The sequence below is a fragment of the Anopheles marshallii genome, chromosome 3 (assembly GCF_943734725.1).
Source record: "Anopheles marshallii chromosome 3, idAnoMarsDA_429_01, whole genome shotgun sequence".
NCBI lineage: Eukaryota > Metazoa > Arthropoda > Insecta > Diptera > Culicidae > Anopheles > Anopheles marshallii.
In genome coordinates, this window is record NC_071327.1 from 17,840,396 (window position 1) to 17,860,658 (window position 20,263).

At 46.7% G+C, this 20,263-nt stretch overlaps 3 protein-coding genes across 3 annotated transcripts; 1 reads left to right on the forward strand and 2 right to left on the reverse strand.

The window, feature by feature from the left end:
- Window positions 1-359: 359 nt before the first annotated feature.
- LOC128712291 (uncharacterized) lies at window positions 360-9,295 on the reverse strand. Its single transcript, XM_053807186.1, is given in 11 exon segments — window positions 360-1,552; window positions 1,613-2,569; window positions 2,632-3,354; window positions 3,425-3,673; window positions 4,306-5,787; window positions 5,851-6,378; window positions 6,691-7,599; window positions 7,674-7,827; window positions 7,829-8,175; window positions 8,831-9,031; window positions 9,121-9,295. Coding segments are annotated over 11 exon segments (6,918 nt in total).
- Window positions 9,296-12,469: 3,174 nt separating this feature from the next.
- LOC128712292 (uncharacterized) lies at window positions 12,470-13,402 on the forward strand. Its single transcript, XM_053807187.1, has 3 exons — window positions 12,470-12,527; window positions 12,607-13,176; window positions 13,251-13,402. The coding sequence occupies exons 1-3, from the start codon at window positions 12,470-12,472 to the stop codon at window positions 13,400-13,402; spliced, it is 780 nt and encodes a 259-aa protein (XP_053663162.1).
- Window positions 13,403-15,723: 2,321 nt separating this feature from the next.
- On the reverse strand, window positions 15,724-16,495 carry LOC128715049 (uncharacterized). The gene is made up of 3 exons (XM_053809931.1): window positions 16,438-16,495; window positions 15,994-16,296; window positions 15,724-15,917 (listed from the first exon to the last, which is right to left on the reverse strand). Exons 1-3 carry the CDS (start codon window positions 16,493-16,495, stop codon window positions 15,724-15,726), a joined length of 555 nt encoding a protein of 184 aa, XP_053665906.1.
- Between the last annotated feature and the right edge of the window lie 3,768 nt (window positions 16,496-20,263).

The window sequence follows — 20,263 nt, forward strand, 5'->3', positions numbered from 1 at the left end:
CGATACTATTTTGATTGTTTAGCTGTTAAACAATGCTTAAACGATATTCTGTTCTGCTATACAAATAACGAAGCATCTTTATTTCTCGATATTAGTGTAACCCCTCTCGAAGGCTTATCTGTGAATGCTGCCGAACATGTGAAGGCATCTAAACAGAAGGGGGGCAGTGGTACACTTGTACGTATTTAGCTTCTTCGCATTTACCATTTTACCTTAATTGTAATTATGCACCTCACTATCTCTATCTGCAAGAATCTTTTACTACAGTTTATTAAATAAAGAAGGAAATTGTTATGGAAAATAGCAGCTAACGTTATTGATAAACCTTATCCATTTGAGAAATAAGCTGTTTCGAACCACTATCGTGTACTACAGAGGGACAACAGAAGCGCTAGCAGTAGCGTCCAAAGCAAAGGCACTGTTTCCAATCCAACAGTCGCATGGTTGCATTCGTTTCCGAAGCACGTGCGACAGGACGAGTCTTTCGCGCTGGAACAAAGTTTCCTGGTGTCAGCGTCTAATTCCGCCACACAGCCTCGTGCGTAAACGTTCTTCCGCACATCAACCATGACGTAGCATCCGCGCCGATCGTACGGTACAATACCACGACACTCTTCAACTGACCACTGACCGCCATTACAGCTATCTTCTATACACTTTGCACAGATCTGTAACTGCTCATTTCGCTGATTACAGCCTGCACCGAGACACACCTGGATAGTGTCCGGTTGGCATGCTGCTTGCCGTTCCTCTCCGACACAACCACGATGAAAGACGGATGTTAGCAATGTATCCTTACCGATGCTCTGCTCGAGCGTGGCATAACAAGTGTAGCAACCAACTTCAACAAATGACGCATCCGATGAAGGGCATCGTTCTGCAGTGGATCGTTCGTAGCCCCATTTGCATCGTTCACCAGCAACACCCTCATCACACAGGACACATTCATGCAGTGCTACGGAGTACTCGTCCACATTGCAATCGTTTACATCGGTACAGACGTGGCAGTTGGCATCCGCTGGATTGCAGGCAGCGTCCTCCGAAAGACAACCTCTGCGAACGGTATACTGCTCGACAAAGGTGTAACAAGCATCGGTGTGACCTAGCAGAATATCCGGACACACAGTGCCTTCGTCCGTGGGTTGCAGTTTTGCACAATCCGGTCCTTCGCAATGATGGCAGGTGAGTGTGTTAGCAACGATCGGTGAAAGATCATTACAACCATCTCCACTGGCACACGTAATGCACCGTTCGGGACATTCGGAAATGGCATCTGATAGACATCCACGTCGAACACTAGTTGGGCTGACGGCGTACGTGTAGCAGGCATCGGTCGTACCGGTGTATCGCTGACAGACAGACGGTGTTTGTTGCGTCACATCCAAACAATTGGCACCGGAGCACTGATAACACTGTAACCGATTGGAAGGGAACAGAGCGCCATTGCAGGAATCGCCTTCGGTGCAAACCTCACAGGTAGCATCTGGTCCGCTGCATAGTTCTGAAGAAGCGTCGAACTCTTCCGTACAGCCCCGCACGGTATAACCATCATCTGGGAAACGAAATCGAATGTAGACAAGAATACCCCCTGAGCATCACTCTAAGGCCTTACCGTCGATTATTGTAACACATCCACCAACGGGGCATATCTTCTTGCTCTGCGCTATTACCATTGGACCAACACAGCTAGGATCAGTCTTTGAGGAGCAGGTGATACACTCCAGGGCTCGAGGTTCCACATTACACCCATTGGTAGAGTCACAAACATCACACAGTCCTACGTCGTGTTCACATTCTGCCGCATCTAGCAACTCTCCAACACATCCCTTCTTGGGATGATTCGTATAGCTGTAGCACATCTCACCCTCTCTGTATGGCTCACAGATTGTTGGCTCGAGCGATGGATCGGAACAAGACTCTCCTTCGCATTGGTAACACTTCAATCGTTCCAGTGGGAACAGTACGTCGTTACAGCCGGACGAATGACAAAGTTGATGGGTTCCGTCAGCTGCTTGTCCCTTGCTACATGTGTCGCTCTCGTACAATTCCGAACATCCTTTAACGACGAGTGACGAACCGTTGGCGAAATGTTCAACAAACGACACACAGCTCCCCGTCTGACAGGGTACGAGTTTGTTCTCGGGTGTTCCAAGCACATCACCACATCCCGTCTCACCCTCGCAGGCAACGCACTGGACCGGTGGTCCATTGCAACGATCGCAAAGACAGAGTGAACATTCACTGTTCCCAGCGTTAGCACACTTGTCACGTAGTGACTCAGCAGCATCACTGAGACACCCACGTGCAAGGATTTCACCGGCAAAGGAATGCACATAGCAGGAATCCTGTCGTCCAAGCAGTACCGGCTGGGTGCATCGTGCGAACCGCGTCGCCTGCTCACAATCGATCGCACGGGAACATTGGGCACATGTGAGCTCGTTGAACCGTCTGCTAGGTTCCGTATTGCAGCCCGATTTAGAATTGCATCGAACGCAAAGATCTGGGTGTTCAATACACGGGTTAGACTCCACTGGGTCGGACACGCATCCTCGGAAGGTTTGCCCAGCATCTGAAAGATCCGTTGGAAGAGATCAGATATGCGCCAAGAGTGGGAAGAATCGCACTACTCACCAGAAACATACGTATAACACTCATCGGTTACATTGTACTGCTGGCATACAGACGTGCGCGTAGAACTTTGAACTTCATCACAAGTGCTCCCTTGGCATTTAAAGCACTGTAGTCTACTTGTTGGATAAACGGCACTGTTCGACCTGGGACCCTCGAATGTTTGACAGTTATCGCCCGAACCGCACTCCACTTTGAAGTCCTCAGAACAACCTTTCCGTGTCGTTGTTTCTTCCAGCAAAGAAATGCACTGTCCCGTCCCGCATGTCTGAAGCAATGCATTATGTTTCGCCTCGTCCAGGTTATCGGCGCAACCCGCGTACGTGTTCGTATTGCACACGAAACACTTCACGTTGCGTGCATTACAGCCACTGTCCGAGCAGACTTTACACCTGACATCCGACTCGTCCAAACACTGCGCTGCAATAGGAGCCCCACTATTCGTTAGCTCACTAAGGCATCCTCTTTCGAGTGTTCCGTCCGGATGGAAGTAGGAATAGCACTGCTCGGTACGACCAAACAAAATCTCGGCCGGACATGGTTTTGCGATAGCCGGTTCGCTAGAATCAATTGCTGGACAATCATCACCCGAACATTGGGCACAGCTGAGGGAATTCTGGACGAAAGCGGGCTGATCGTTGCATCCAGTTGTGTTGCATGTCTGGCAGTGTTGATCACATGGTTCTACACGCTGCAGAGTACAGCCACGTTCTACAGTCGTCTCATCTGTTGGTGGTGATGCAGTAAGCGTGAGTATAATCGTACACAAAATGGTAAGATAAAGTTCGCCCAATACCTTGGAAATATGTGTAACAACTGCTTTCTCCTTCTAGGTAGACATCGCAATACCGTTCACTGTTCTTCGTCGGATTAAGGCACTCGATCGTACCAGAGCATTGATAACATTTGATGCGATCCTTCGGCAAGGCGCCACCGTTACAGTGATCGCCCTTACACCGCAGACACGTGCCGCTCGTTTCGTAACATTCGCCAATTGGCTCCTGTTTAAAAGAGTCACTACATCCCCGTATCGTGTGACCATTATCTGAAGGGAAGGATGCATGTATTTGTATTTGATATAAACTATAGATAGAAGTATAGATAGAAAAGACGATTAAGGTAAGGATTCTGAAGAGGCACTCCCGTTATGATCAGTGATAGAGGAAAGACTAGTGCGTAGAGAACTAAGAGAAAGAAGTTAAAATCAAAAGAGACGTACAAAGAGTTAAGGTTTCGCATAATAATGGCAAGAAAAGATTCGTTGGAGGCGAAACAAGAGCGGTGCATCGGAATCAATAACGGGGGACGAGAAAGGACACAGAGGGAAATGCGAGATAAAAGATGTGGTGCGTCAGTCACACATACAAGGAGAGCAGCGATAAACAGCATCTGCTCTCGAGGTTGTTAAGGGTAGCGCTGAACTTTTTTTATACTAGTGTTCCAAAGCTCACTGTTCCACCCAAGTGGAACGAACTGAATTACAATATAGAATAGTAAGGCAAATCAGATCGTCGAAATCAAAACAATTGGGCGGCCCGGTGGCATGATGGTAGCGGCGCCGGTCTGAGGACTAAGATCGCTATTCTGGGGAACTTCGGATGCGCTGGAGAGCTCTTCAGACAGACATAAGTTACACCTGCGCTAACGACACCCAGAGACAACTTACGATATCCTTACCATCTATAAACGCCACACACTCATCACTTTCGATGCAAGTAAAGGACTCGGTGTTATCGAGGCTGGGTACGATACAGTTGGCAGCAGATCCATCCCTTGAATTACACACATAACACTTGTTGCGATTACACAAATCTCCAAAGCACCGTTCACAGCGCTCGTTTGCGGCACCGGCAGTACATTCATCGTACCATGCCATACTCTCGCGGAGCTCGGACACGCAACCTTTGGCGGTAACCAATAGCTCACTGTAAAACGTATAGCATCCACCACCGCCGGAGCAACTTTCTTCCGTAGAATTTTCATCACATGCCCGGTTCGTGCTACACTTTACACACATCTTCGTATCGCTGAAGCTATCGTACCGGACATCGTTACAACCACTCTCGGTACAGCTCTGACACGCTACACCTTCCATTTGGCAGATGGAATCATCATCCAGCAAGCACCCACGCTGGGCACTGGAAGCCGATTCATACCACGTGTAACACTGGGCATTTGCCGCATCGTACCGCAAACATGGTTCGGGAGTTAGGGCAGCGTTCGCTAGCTGAGCACATTCCACGCCACTGCACTGGTAACACAACAGACGATCCTCAGGGAAGAGACCCACATTGCAGCCATCTTGGAAACACTCTACACAATGCGGCGAATCTTGACATTCGGGATACTCCACCACATTGCCGCGCACCACATCACCACTCTCGTCGAGAAACGATACACAAGACCCATGGAAGAAGGACGTGGTTTGCAGTTCGCTAACATCTCCACGTACGCATTCAGCATCTGCCTTACAGTCGACACACTGGACGGGTCTTGCATTGCCTTTCGATTCCAGCGTCAAGTTACAACGGCCGTTGTTGGTAGTGCCGTAACACAGCACAAACAACTCTAAACTGCTCATGCATCCCTTCATGATGCCCGTATCCGCCTTGTGTGTGACGCACGCATCGACAACCAAGCTGAGTTGGTTTGGACATTCGCTCAGCACGTTGTAATCGGCGCAGCTTTCACTGCGACCACACTGCACGCAGCTAAATTCACGCGGAACGACAAGATTGTTGCAGTTGTCTGTCCCACACACGGCACAGTTTATCCCGTCGTCACAGTCGACCAGTGCGCCCTCGGTTGCGCAACCGCGGCTGATCACACCGTTCGCAGACCGCATCGTATAACATTGGTTTGTGGAAGGGTTTAGACAGAGCACGGGGGTTTCGGTGGTCACTTCGGCACAGTCGGTACATGCGTAACAGCTGGCCCAATCCGTAATCGGCGCACGGTTGCAGGTCTGCTCGGTACAGTCCTCAATAACGATGTACTCCTCGATCGGCTGCGGCATATCGGATCGACAACCACGATCGATTCGATCCCCAATCAGTCCGGTAATGCAACGATCGCCATCGGTAGCGCACAGCTTCGTCTTCTGTGCGATGGGTGTCAAAACATTCCGACAGTCTGTGCACGAGTAGCACAAGCTTAAAGCTAAACGAGACAAAGGGAAGTATTACAGCAACGAAACTGCTCTATCCTCCAATCGGTCCTTACCTTTCCCGTTGCAAAATGGTTGATCGCAAAATTTGCAATGTTCCTCATCGTTCAGACAAAACTCCGGTGCCTTTTCGGCACAACCATACAATGCTCGATCGACGCTCTGATACTGAAAGCAACCAAACGACTGTTCGCAAACAACTCCATGCTCTTCGCCCACGGTACAGTCGATATCAGCCATTGTGTCGCAGCTGGAACACACACTGTACACACCATTGCAGTTCGGTTCCTTGCACGTGAAACAATCTTTCGAATCTGGTGGACAATCGGAAGATGTGCAGCCACGCGTGACTACCCCACTATAGGATACGCTCAAGAAGCAACGATCGTTCGGTGCCGGACAGGTGACCGGAACACACGACAGCACATTGTCGGAACAGTCCTGATAGCAGGTGATTGGTGCCTGCTGCTGAGCAATATCGTTTTTAAGATCTTCGAACGATATCATACAGTGCGGATCGTCGCTTCCTGTGGCACATTTCGCATCGGGATCGGTGGTACAACCACGCACTATAGTAGTGCCGTCTGTTAGAGGTATATAAGTTACATTAATTAGACGCAAAGAGTACTTTAACATGTACACCTGTAACCACCAACGATGGATTATCGTGCCGTTTACATTGAATCTCCACTCTGTCACTACGATTGATCCATGTGTCCACTACGTTCGAATCGATTTTGGACAACCTGAGATGTCAAAATTCCAATGGTAGCGCGGCACACAATTCGAACGTAGTGGCTCATGAATCAATCGTTGGTATGTATTTGAAAGAGATGGCACGCGATTCGAAGCAAGCGGCACGAGTTAAGTAGATGGAAACAGGCGTATTTACTTACCATTGTAGATGTAACAACCATCTTCGGCCCCACGATACAGCTGACAGTATTGCCCATCTTCAGCTTGCTGTCCCATCCAGCAATCATCACCCTCACAACGGAAACATTGCCGACGGTCTGCCGGAAATAGGCCTCCATTCGATCCGGACAGTAGCGTTTCCCGGCAACTGCCCGATTCACAGGGTCTCAGGAAGTCCTCCAAGCAACCCCGTACTGTGTGACCGTCTGGGTCGATCTCCACCCGACAGACATCGCCATCGCAAAGCGCATATCGCAGTGCTGCAACGTTCTTATCTCCCAGCACACAAACAAGCCCATCCGTGCGGGTATCACACCGAACACAGTGTTTCCGGTTGCACTGAATATCTTTGCAGACGGTACACCTAGAATCGGAAGGATCGTAGCACGCCTCGGCCATTACAGGGTCCAGATCAAGTATGCATCCCTTCTTGAGCGCCCCGAAACCGTCCGAGTACAGGTAGCACTGGTTGGTGAACGAACGGTCCCCACAGTTGTAGGTAAGGATTTGCTTTTCACATTCCTCCACACCATCGCACCGGTCGCAAAACCTTGTCACCTGTGAAGAATCCCCATTGCACTGATCCTTCTCACAGGTGACGCAGTTACGATCTATCTGGCAGTCGACGTACTGCTCGTCCGTGTTGCAGCCACGGATAAGCGTTTCAACACCCTCGGAATCTGCCAACATCATATAGCAGCTGGAAGCCTCTCTATTGCTGCAGTAGTTCAAATCGGCGCCATTAACATCCTCACATCCAACACACTGATAGCACTGCAGGTGGTCGGGAAAGATCCGGTCGTTACAAGCACTACCCTCGCACAAATCAAACACATCGTACGGTGGGATACTCTCGCTGAAGCAACCGCGATGCGTCTGTTTGGTAATCACTGTACGCGAATGGTGAGTAATAAATTATATACATCCTTCTTTCTTGTACTCGTAGATAGAAGCGGCCACTTACCATCATAACCCGTGTAGCACCGACTGTCTTCGTGGATGTTACATTCAATCTTGCTATCCAGCCCAACCTCAACGGATGTACAATCGTCACAAATGTAGCACTCAAACTTATCTGGAACGCGAATGGCGATCATTGAGATTTGGAACGATCCGTGGAACGATGATGATCTTACCATCTCGATTACATTCATCACTGGAGCACGTACGACAGTTGCCCGCGTCGCGGCAATTGAGCGAGTAATCTTCATCGCTGGTGCAACCTAAATGTAGGGTCTGCTCTGTGTCCGTATACCGGTAGCACTGATCAGACGTTTCGGGACACTGTTGTACGAACGGCGCATCGTCTTCTAGACATTCGGGGGTTTGGCTTGCATCACACACCAAACACTTCCGAATGTCGTTACAGAGCTGGTCCGGTTCTGAAGTGCACGTGGTACAGGAATTACCTCCTGCTGTACAATCCACTGCATAATTCTGATCGGATGTACATCCGCGACGACCATCTGCGAGAATGATGTTGAAAAATCAATAGAATCAATTAGAAGTCGATGTCTGGTAGCAATCAGAACAAGAATTCCTTCCAATATTAGTACATATCGTAGGCAACATGCTTTTCCAAAACACCCAACAATATTTATAGTATGTACTGTAATAGCTCCAATGTCGCCTCCAAGCGCCGTTTGATTGAGTGGCGGTAAAACTTCATACGTTTATAACCTGTTCCGCTATCTATCTAGAATGAGATATGACCCCTCTGTTGTGCTGTTGTTACACTTCCGAGTTGGTCGGTTTGCCCACCACCCCTCCTCGGATATCGATTGTTTGGCTGGTTGTTGTCCAAAAGTGAAGGATTTATTGGTCCCCTTCGGTAAATAATAACCGATCTATGCGATAGGTTTCGCAGCAGTTGAGTTAAGTGGGCGCATCAAACCTTTTTATCACGGTAGATTATCGTACAGGGCAAAACGAAAAACAGACAACTTTATTGCCTTCCGTTGATGTGGCATAATTTTTGCAATCTTTTGACTTTTTTTTTGCGTATGTGTGCATTGTATTGCAAGCTATTGTATTCGAATTCGGGTTTTCTATTTTGGGGATATTTTTGATTGCAATACGGATAACGGCCAAGTCAGCTGAGTGCGAATGGTAGATAATTACCTGCTGGATTAAGGTAACACTGGTCCGCCGACGTTGGACAGATCACGTTCGCACATTGCGCCGTCGCAGTTGATGCACACCGAGCACATCGTGCAACGTGGACCGTATTACACAGATCGGTTCCACATTGATCGTAGATTATCGCATCAACCTCGGCTTCTTCCAGACAACCTCGGTAAACGGTGGTCGTATCTTCACTTGCTGGGAATCATACGAGATGCAATGCAAGTGTGATTAGCTGAACAAGTACGCTAGGACATACACCACCAGTGATTCTCCCTCAAACTCACTTGAATACCAAATGCTACAGTCCGACAGACATTCCACCGTTTGACTTGGGTCATATGCGTCACACTCTTTACACCAATAGCACGTCAGCTGTGCGCAGACTGTTGGGAGGATTGCCACCAATAACACCACACTGATCACTGGAACCTTCGCTAGCCACATCGCACTGGGACTCATTATCACTACCACCTTCGAGGATGTATCACTTTAAGGTATTTCTAGGATCACTTCAACTGTTCCACCGCTGCGAACTAACACGCCTTGTAACGCGTTTCACGCCGGCTTATATACGCTCGGGGCGGGCTCATCTATTGGGGTGATCGTGATACGAAAATTCTATTGATAGCCGACGATAGAACGGACGATCATAAAGATTAAACCGGGCCAATTTTGTGAATGATTTCGTCAATTGTTCATACCTGCCGTGTGACGGCCGCGTTTGCTATTACGCTGAAGTCGGGCAGAGTTAGAAAGATTACGACACCTGGATGTATCGGAACCCGGATACACCGTGCCGTGATTGTGAATGGGGATGTTTCCCCCGTTCGCGTGGGATTAGTGATGGATGAGCGGTGTACTATCTGGGGGCAATGTGGGTTCCGAAAGTATTTACGATTGGACAGACAATAAACACACATTCCGAACAGGATATGTGCATCGCGTACGGGGCGCAGTGTACGGGAAGCCAATCGCGCAGCTTATGTTATCAGTACAGATTGATTGCATTAAACCGGATAAGGTTCCATGAGGTGTGGTGTGTCTTATTGCTATCTAATGCAATCCTTCCGAAAACAGTGTACGATGATGTGCCCTCCTGTAGCTTATTGAATGTGTAGATAAACATTTCTTTACGTCTAAGTGGCGAATATCATGTTTATTAGTTGGCGTGGCTGGCGTGGAACGTGAATACGTTATTGGACACCGTCACGTTTCCTCACTAAGACCCATCCGTATCATATATCTAGACAACACGCTACCGAATACCACTCTACGCATGCACGAACCTGCAGCAAGACAACTTGATCTTCGGAGGTTATACGACACCGCCACGGCCAACATCAGATTAGAAGAGATAAGGAAAGAATTTTATTCAAGACAGTTGAAGCAAATCCTGGCAAGTTGTTGTTGTTCTTCTTCTTCATCGGCACAACAACCTCAAGAGGTCTAGAGTCCTGCCATTTCTGGCTTTCTGTGACTTTATTTACCCGTAGCTGGATAGTCAGGCCCTGCGTACGGGGGATTGGTCCGGATGGGATTTTGGTCCCGTGCGTCCGTGTGAAGGCTGGTGCCGCTACCATCATGCCACCGAGCCGCCCCAGGCTTGTTGCTCTTGCATTCTAATAAAACCCTGCTTATGTAAGCGACCTAGAGGACATCTCACTTAATAACATACTTGGGAAATAATAAAAACGTCTGTTGTAATTTGTGTGACTTGCAAGGGACATCAAGTCATATGAGATGTCGGTGTGCTCTGCGGTTTTTAGGCTCATACAACTAGTGCCTTCAACCGAGCTTGCCCGGGATAAGGCAATAGACAAGGAGGAAATGTCTTGAAGAATTTATACTCTCTGCAGTCATTATGGGACCGATAATACGGCTAAGAACCGTTATAATTATTATAAATAAACAACTAGTGCTCCTTTTCCAGATATGTTTCTATAGTTAAGACTGGGAATTTAGCGAATACTTGTAGATCTACGCACTATGGAGCTCACTAGACTCGCTAGGCTCTGGTGCTGGTTGTTGCTGAGCAAGTCCAGATGACTAACCTCTTTTCCAAGAAACTACATTCAGGGTTGACTTCCTTCACCTCCGGTTGCATTCAATCTCCCACAGGTTTGGTGTCGTGCATAATGTATATTTTGAGAACGTGAGAGTCATACATATGAATCTTTAGCGAGGAGTCATTCAAATCAGGAATCGACTCTAAAAAAATTAATAAATGCTCTGAGTGTTTTTAAGGTGGAGAGATAGGTTCATCTATAGCGGACTAGTTCCTTGAAGGTCACTATTCTTGGATGGTTATTGAATCTTAGAAGATTCGTGAATCTTAAGAATAGAGAATCAGATTCATTCAGTTAAATGAATCCGAATCAGATGCATTCAACACTTAGCTGGATTGTAAGAGTTTGAGTCCCATAAAAATGCTCCTTTGGATTTCCGGAGACCCGATTGTACCAAGGTAGGATAATTCCTCAAGATCATCGCCGTCAATTGAAACTCTACTCAAGGGCTACCATGGCCAGCATAGATCCTCAATCCAACTCTCAAGTCCTTACGTTTTAGTGGTTATATTACAAACAATTAACACTAACTAAAGAACGTCATTCGCAAGGATAGCGAATCCATCGATGGCTTATATTCGCTTACCAGAAAAATCGGGACGTTCAAACGCTCCCTTGCAGTACACACTCTAATCGCCAATTGTTCTTAATACCTGATAAGTAAATAAGGTAATTCATCTTCGATAGCAATCTTATTTCATTCTCAATTTCCCAAGCTATCGACAAGCGTAACCAACCACCAGAGCAGATAGCAATAACAGCAAAGGGCCGGTTCAAACTGCCTGACTGACCGCAAGCGAATGGAATGCTTGTGGCGCTTTATCTCGGGACAGATTGCACCGGTTGCGGTCATAATTGTGCGTTGTTTATCAGTAAATCGCCCAGTGTGGAATGCATAGATTCTTCATCGAACGGATGGGGCAGCTACCATTAAGGTATGCTATCGTGCTGACAGCGAGATAAAGGCCCTTTATGGTGCCAATGCTGATGCAAATGTACGTTATCTGGAGGTTTTTTTTTTTGCTGGAGCAGACATTCCGTCGTCTCGCTAGACGGTGTAAGACGCTTTACGTAACGTGTTAAAACACATTCCATTGCATTACTAATAAAGTGTTTACTTAAAAACGGTCCAGCCTGAAACTGGGTGAAATTATTATCGCCGGTGCGTCAATGCGCGGTTCACGCGCGACATTTTCTGCCACGTAATGCTGCTTAGCAGAAGAATCTAACACAGATTGGAATTTCCCACCCGGTATCGAGGAATGTTCGATCGTTCGATCAACTCTGGCGCAGTCAGGGAAGGGCAGGGGACATTTGCATACACTGTCACCGTGGTGACTGGCTAAAACGGGCAGCCCTTCTTGTCGTGCGTCTTGTGCGCGTTAAGATATTGCACGGTGTGGTAATCTGTGCGCCCTGTGATTGGGCACTTCGGTGGACGTACTCATCTTTGCTATAGTGGCATTTGCTGCCGGGGAGTGTATATAAGCGAACGAGATTGTTTCGGATGGTTGCATTTGAAGGTTTATTGCGAGTGGTGTTGTGACGTGATTTTATTCTATCGGGGATGAAGTTTACCATTGTTCAGTGTTTTGTGATCCTTGTTGCGGTTGTTTCCACGTACGGTAAGTGGTTTACCATTTCCACTCCTAATCGGTTAAGCATCTATTCTAAGCTGGTGCCATTTTTTTTTATCCCCGACAGCTGAGGAAAACGATATCCGCTGCTATTCGTGTGATGACTGCACCAAACAAGCACCAACGATCGTGAAGTGTGACGCAAAGAATGGGCTCGATCTGAACGCGCTGAGCTACAATCCGACCTACCCCGTACTGACACCGTCCACCCCGCCGTGGAACGCAAACCCTTGGGATCCACTGCTAACGCCACCGCCATTGAACGGTGGTGGCAATCAATTTTATCCGTGGGATCCACTGCTAACACCACCGCCACTCGTCGGCGGTAATAATGGAGGCGTCTGGTACCCGGGATATCCCGTCTACACCCTGCCGCCATTGAACGGTGGTGGCAATCAATTTTATCCGTGGGATCCACTGCTAACACCACCGCCACTCGTCGGCGGTAATAACGGAGGCGTCTGGTACCCGGGATATCCCGTCTACACCCTGCCGCCATTGAACGGTGGTGGCAATCAATTTTATCCGTGGGATCCACTGCTAACACCACCGCCCATCTACTATCCGTGGGGCAAAGCGAAAGCACCCAGCAAGGGCATGGCGAAACGTTTCGTATGTGCCACGATTCGCAGCAAGGGTAAGTTCCGATTCTGCCGGAAGTGAGCATTAAGCGGCACAGGAATTATGATACTGATTGAACATTTATTTTAGGCAAGGATCAAGAAGTGGACACGGTTCACCGGCGCGGATGTGCCGAGATAGAAGGGTACGCTGTGGGCGTTTGTGACCAGAACCAGCTACCGGTACCGGAGGGTGGTATTACGAGTTGCCGCGTTTGTGGACATTCGCTGTGTAATGAGTAGGTGGTGGGGTGGTGAGCGGAGGGAGGGCCGTCGGAGTGGGCTCGTGCTAGCATGCTGTGATTAGTTTTGACTGCTTGATGGGGAGCCGCGAATATGCGCGCGTTGGTCATTTGAAATAAATGAAACTGTTTAGAAAATAGACACATCTGCTTGTGCAAAACGATAGCTGGGATATGGGGGAAGATAAAATGATAGATGCATTATATACAGAGTTAGCTTAGTTGTGTTAGTTTAATAAAACTTACTGAAATATTCGGTCAGGGAAAACGAACTATTGTTTTTCGTTGTTAATGTCATTAAAATCGTAGAAAATTTCGAAGTTCGAGCTTGTTAGTAGCCGTAGCATTGATTAGCAGCTAAAGATTGACCATAAAACTGTTAAAATCATTTCCGATGCGCCCAAAGAGCTCGACGCGCTCAACTACTCAACAGCCTCAAGCGCTCGTTTGAGCTTTTAGCTACCTATTTTTCTGCTTTTTCTGCGCTCTGAGCTCGCTCCGTTAGTTGAGCTAAGCGATTGAGGTAGTTCTAGCGCTCATGCCCCAACAATAACGACAATCAAAACAGGCGTAACGATCAGGTTCTACCAGTGGATTTGGAGGCATTGGAAGGAAGTCAATTATTTTGAGTTGCTTCTGAATGGTCACACACTATATTTAGATCTGTATTGACAGTAACTCGACCGTACGCAGCTACCGATTGGCAGAGTTTAGTTGGGAAGTTTGTATGCATGACTCATATAGCCTTGCAACAAGCGACTTTTTGGTCCCTTTTTGCGCCACCCTTTTTGTCGCATTATAAAACTTCCCGAGTGATGTGAGTTTGCGATGAAGAGAAGATTGTGAAAAACGATTCATTAAGTTTTTCGTCATGAGAGAGACGTAATGAAGGTACCCAAATGGTAACAAACAGTAGAACAAAATGCAATTTTTTACAAAAAAGTCGCAATTTGCACGCGAAAATATTTTTTATCTTGTTCCTCAATCCTATTCATAATATTTGCATAAAACTTTTTGACCATTTTTTTACATTTATTTATTAAGGTGGTTGTGAAAAATGCAAGTGTTTTGAAGTAATTGCTGTAAAATCACAGTTTCCTAGCTTAGGCCACCATCCAAGTCTTCGCGGGACGCGGGCAGCAAGCGGGAAAAAGCTATTTGAAAGCTGATTGTTCGAAAATGTTCACGCATTTGCCAACATTTAGGCGCTTAATGTGGTGAACTAGCAGCGGTTACTGTCATACCATACCGCTAGAGATGCCGTTACGAATTTAAAATAACGCTTTACGTTTTCCAACAATTTATGCAACAAAACAACAATAAGAACCGATATTATTTTTTTTTTGGTTACAAATAAAACTCTGCTGAGGCACGATGAATATCATTCCCAAAATCAAAAACACTTTACTTAAAAGTCCATTATCAGCTTCACACTTCACACCCGTCAATGCGAAGGGTTAGGCGATGCGTAACCATGCGGCTAATTACCCAATAACCATCCAAATGCATCAATTTCCACACTTTGGATCGGATACGTCGCACGCTCGCCACCAATCAGTGTGATTAATCTAATGGTGCTCGAAAACTCGTTTACCATACGTTATCTTTGCCGATCTATCAACGCAACCCGGCCTGACAGGTACACAACTGTTACAGGCACAAAAGGGTACAAACTAACCCCTTGCAGCGGTACATAATTACTCCCTTGGGAATGGGGGGATTTTTTTTCTCTGGGTGGAATTTGTCACATACACGTGTTACGACAGGCATTGCGAAAAATGGGCAAGCATAAGCGGCCACATGTTATATGTATGTGAAAGGGGATGGTGGGGCAACTAAATCACGCTTCCGGAGCAGAAGGTGACTAGAACGGATGCCAAAAGGGGTTCCAGCCCAGCAGCACGGGAACAGAAGCGCACAAACTTATCTTATTCAAATGGATAAAAGGTGTGCGCAGGGTGATTTTGTTGTTTTGCTAGCAGATTAACAGATAAGATAAGATGTGTTTTAAGATCAAATTTAATCCTTGCCTATTGTAATGAACCACACCGACGTGCGGGAATAGATCATAATGGTTGTGAACCCATTTTTGCAGTCTTGTTTGTGATTATTTCACCATTTATTTTCTCATCATACCATTCATTCTTACTTCCTAAACCTAGTGATATAAGCAAGTTTTGTTCCCAGCCAGAGGTCTATGCGCTTGCTTAACGTGTGGATGACGCTGTCGGTTTATCATCCCTTCTGAGTAGTTACCTAGCTCTGGCTGTTGTTCTTCCGTGCTAGGTTGTGTGTCCCGGAGCAGCCAACCATTGCAGGGAATTACTGCTTGAGCATAACGGAAAGTACTACGGCCAGCAGTAAGGCGACGAGCGACACACGAAGTCCGGCCGCACTGTTGCAACCATCCCAGTCGCAGAGTTTACACTCGCCTGGCACGGTTCCACCATTGACGGACGTGCAAGTTTCGGCCTGATTGCCCAGATAGGCGGCGCAGCCCCGACGAACGGTGTTAGCTGGTGAGAGGGATAGTACGTTGCAGTAAGTAACGAAACGAGGCTTTGAGATACAAGACGACCTCTCACGACTTACCGTGCTCAATCCAGAAGCAACGATATCCGGTCGCTACCTGACGTTTTCGGCGCCCACCGGGTAGGGGTGGTGGAGTCATCTCCGGTGTGCTTGGAGTTGGTGGTGTGTCGGGTATGGTTGTTATTTCGCCGGGACCCTCGCCGGTGGGAAGGGGCGGTGGGGTTAGGACCGTGGTATCACCACCGGGCGGTATCTGTGTGGTGGTCACCGAATCGGACAGTGGGCAGGCCTGCAGCTGGGACGCGGTACCCTCGAACGGGTCGGGACAGTTGTCACACACATAGCACTGCAGTTGGCCGTGTGCTGGAGTGGAGAAGAACATAAGGAACACGCACACAATTAATGCACTGGTTAGAAAGCTTCCGAGCCTTGGCGGACTTGAAGTGGCCCCCGAAAGTCCCATCCTCACTTGGTAGCAATCCACCTCATTCCCTCACTAGGTACCTTCATTCACTGTGAACACCACCAGAAGAAGCCACGTTGCCGTCAGTTTCGCATTCATTTTGGACATCGCTTGGGCTGTGCAAACTTTATACAAATCTTCACGGTTTTACCGTATCACAGGTGAGGATTAACACACGGCACACTATCTACACGCACAGTAACCTGAAGAACTCTACCACCAACACTGGTGGGTGCATCCAGTTTGTGCAAGTTCTCACCGTTCGACTTTCGTTGAATTCGAGCGCGCAACTGAAACCGTCCACCTGCCGGTGGATGGGTTTTTATATTAGAACACCAAACTAATCAGCACGGTGCACCGCTCACTCCGCGCCCAACAGTGCTTGGCCCCCGCCCATGTTGTGTTCAACTGCCCACGAATGCGTAGCAAATTTGTTTTCCACTGTGCGGTCGCCCATTAGGGCAGAGCGAAACAGAGATAGCTCGGCCGGGGTTGTCTCTTATCAGCCACTTATCGGGGTGGATGGGAGAAATTTGTATCCAAAAAACTCTCCAAAAACCCCGTGCCGCTTGGGTGGCTAATGATAGGCCGAATTATCGGCCGAAGTGCATCCAGTGCTTTGGAACAATCGTCGCTGTCCAGGTTTGAAACGTTCATTTGCGTTAACGTCATACCGATTAAGACGATTCGTGTGTGTATATCGATCCGATAACTTTGTCATTTGTTTACTCTGCGGAGCGTTGGGATGCGCTGGCAGCAGGGCAGAAGGAACTACGGAAATAACCGGCGGTGGCGATGTGTCATCTTCTTCAATAATGAAGGTGACTACCGGAGAGTACACGGGAACGTTATGTGACGTGAATGGTCTGTGGCGTATGTAGCAATATTGCGTCCTTTACCTTTCCACACTCATTTACATCCAATTACATTTACCGCGTTACTATCAAACCCACGGAGGGAAAATGTTTTTTTTTGGAGTTGCAGACACTCACCGACAAAAAAAACATGCGACCAACGTCGTTTAATCAACCCATATTCACCGCGTTTTGAAAACAACGGGCACAAGGTTAGCGTCCACCGTACGTCTTTGCCCGGGCCCTAATGGCCCCATCAAACGGGCTGATAGTTTGTGTGCTTGTATGTGACCACCAGCCTATCACTATCACGTTCAATTAGTTTTCCATCATTGAGTTCCCGGGCGACCTGAGCGGTGACGTGCGGTTCTATGGTTGTGGTGGCCCGTTTACACTCCAACAAGTGCTGTCTGAGTAATGCGGTAGTTAGTGGTAGTGGTGGACCTGTTGGAATTTGTTGCTTTAAATGGTTATGCCTTTACAACTTGTTAAACTTGTTCACTTGAAATAGACATACCTGCGAGTAATTTCGAACTGTTTGGCATTTTAAAATAGAAGTAATTTCAAGTCTTCGCGGTATTGACCTGCTGCAGTAGTCCACTGAGCCTGTCACGGTCGAGGAATCTCACTAATCTCGATCGCTTTCGATTCACTATTCCATACTTCAGTAGTAATTCGATGAATTTCTTTCATCTCCATTTTCCATCAGTTGCCTGATACCTTATTATTCTTGAGCCGACGGATTTTCGGGTTTCGTCAATTCCAGGTGGGAGTAGCATGCAAGTCGTCTGTTAGTGAAGGCTCTAGCTGCCCGTTGAAATGATCGTTTAGTACTTCGTCAACATACTGTGCCCATCGCGAGAGGACCTTTGGGAGCTGTCCAGATGAAATTTCTGATAGCTCTGATAGATCTGGTAGTAGACCAGGGATCTATCCCTATTTTGACAACAGGTAACCTTAGGTCTGAGGGGCAGCTGGGTGGCATAATGGTAGCGGCGCCGGTCTTCACACGACAGGACCGGTCCAAAATAACATCCAGACCAAATCCTCGTAAGCAGGATTGACTATCTCGCTACGGGTAGCTAATGTAAAAAAAAGCCAAACATGGCAGATGACTGCGTTTACAGAGCATGGTTGAAGACTTTTACCCCACCTATAAGTTTGGGTACTATTGAGTTTGTTTCTCAAAGCTGCAAATCTCTCTAGGATAGAGGAACCTTCAGCTAGAAGGTTAGAGCTTAGGTTAGGTTAGGAAGGTTAGAAGGTTTTAGAGCGTTTAGAGCGGTCTATAGGACAATAATGTCCTTTAGGATTTTGACCTGCCGAAGTGAAACTTTCCTGGACTTCCTAGTGTCAATGAGAAAGATCACCAAATATGGTGTTACATAGCGTTACGAGACGATTGTTCGCCAAAATAACGTACACTTATAATGTCAAATTAAATTACATAATGTCAAATTCGAAAAATAAAACAAATTGAAACTTTACTCTTGTGTTGTTTTTTTTTCCTTTTTTTTTGTTTTGGTTTGTATTTTATTGGTAGTGTCATTTATTTTTCTCTCAATCAATGTGTGGTGTGGGTTTTGTTTAATTGTTTCCTTTCATTTCCATCCCGTATCAATGCGTTTCTTAGTTGTGCGTGATGGGTGTTGCTAACTTCACTGTTGATGTTTTCTAGTATTGCGTGTTGTTTGATAGCGACTAAATTTTATTATATTAAAAAAATTCTACCAATCCGATTAGTTCTACGTACTGCAGCTCATTTGAGTATATGTCAATTTTAGTTACATAAAAAGGGTGTTAAACATGTATGCGTCAACAAATATGGGTCCATTTAACAAAACTTGATAAAATTCGCTTATGTACAGTAACGAATGGGTTTCTTCCTCGATGCGTGATTGGTTGATGTTTCGCATCGCGCTTGTTAATTAAATATTTACTAAAAACGTACATTTACTACCATTCAAAACAAACCGCACCGAATCGAAGTGTTAGTTTTCCAGTGTTCAAAAGTAACATTATTTTGTGCTCATTAACGGCAGCGAATTGTTTTAGGACATATTTAACTAATTCTTGTGCTTGTGATTCATTTTTCCATTTATTTGTTGTTTATAAAAAAGAAAGCCAATGAGCCACACCGACTTGCTCCGGTGTGTGTGTGTGTGGTGTGCTAATGTGTTAACCACTGTGGCGGCTTTCTTACTTAATTACTTACTTATTAGAGGAGTATCATTATCGTGCCTTTTTTCCCATTTTTCCATTCTCTCGTGTGGCAAGCAGCCTCTCAATCGCTTTCGGTTCGGAGGCTCTCGCTTACGGCTAAATGTCTATAATATTTATTGTGCCAAACAACAAACGAAACTGCAGCGAATGTCTGCAAATGGTTCTAAACTCTTCCGACCACTTCCATCATCTGCGGGTTACCTTATGGTGGTACGTTGCTTTATGACTAAGAGACTGATGCTAAGTGTTGCTTGGCTGGTCCAAGACCTTCGAGGTGCCACACAGAGGAGGATAGCTTTTTATCGTGCAGCAAGCGACATTCTGGAAGCGTACTAACATTACAATTCTCCACAAAAGTTCCTGTTCTCGCTACCCGATACTACAATGCTACGACCATTCGCATTTGTGCAGCGTCTTTTGCGCGTGATGTGGATGAGTGTTTTGATCCAGTGGGGTTTTATTGGTGGTTTGCTTATAGATATTCTTTATGAACCTGACAATCTTAACTTATGCTTCCCAACAAGTTTTGTTTTTAATCGAATGAAGGCATATGCGTGAATTTGATCTTGGGGCCGTGTTCCAATAGTGTATTTTTTTTTTCGACTCTTCCACTTGCTCCTGTTCGTTCTTTTGAGTTATCAGTAGTGTAAGTTTAATGTTACCCTCTACCGGTATTTAGACCGCTGCTTAGCTTAGTTTCCCTCACTTCGCTGTCGAAGGGAGGTGTGAGTTTGCAGTTCTTATCGCTAAGATTAAGTGCCTGTTAGACTTTACTGCCAAAGTGTGCTAT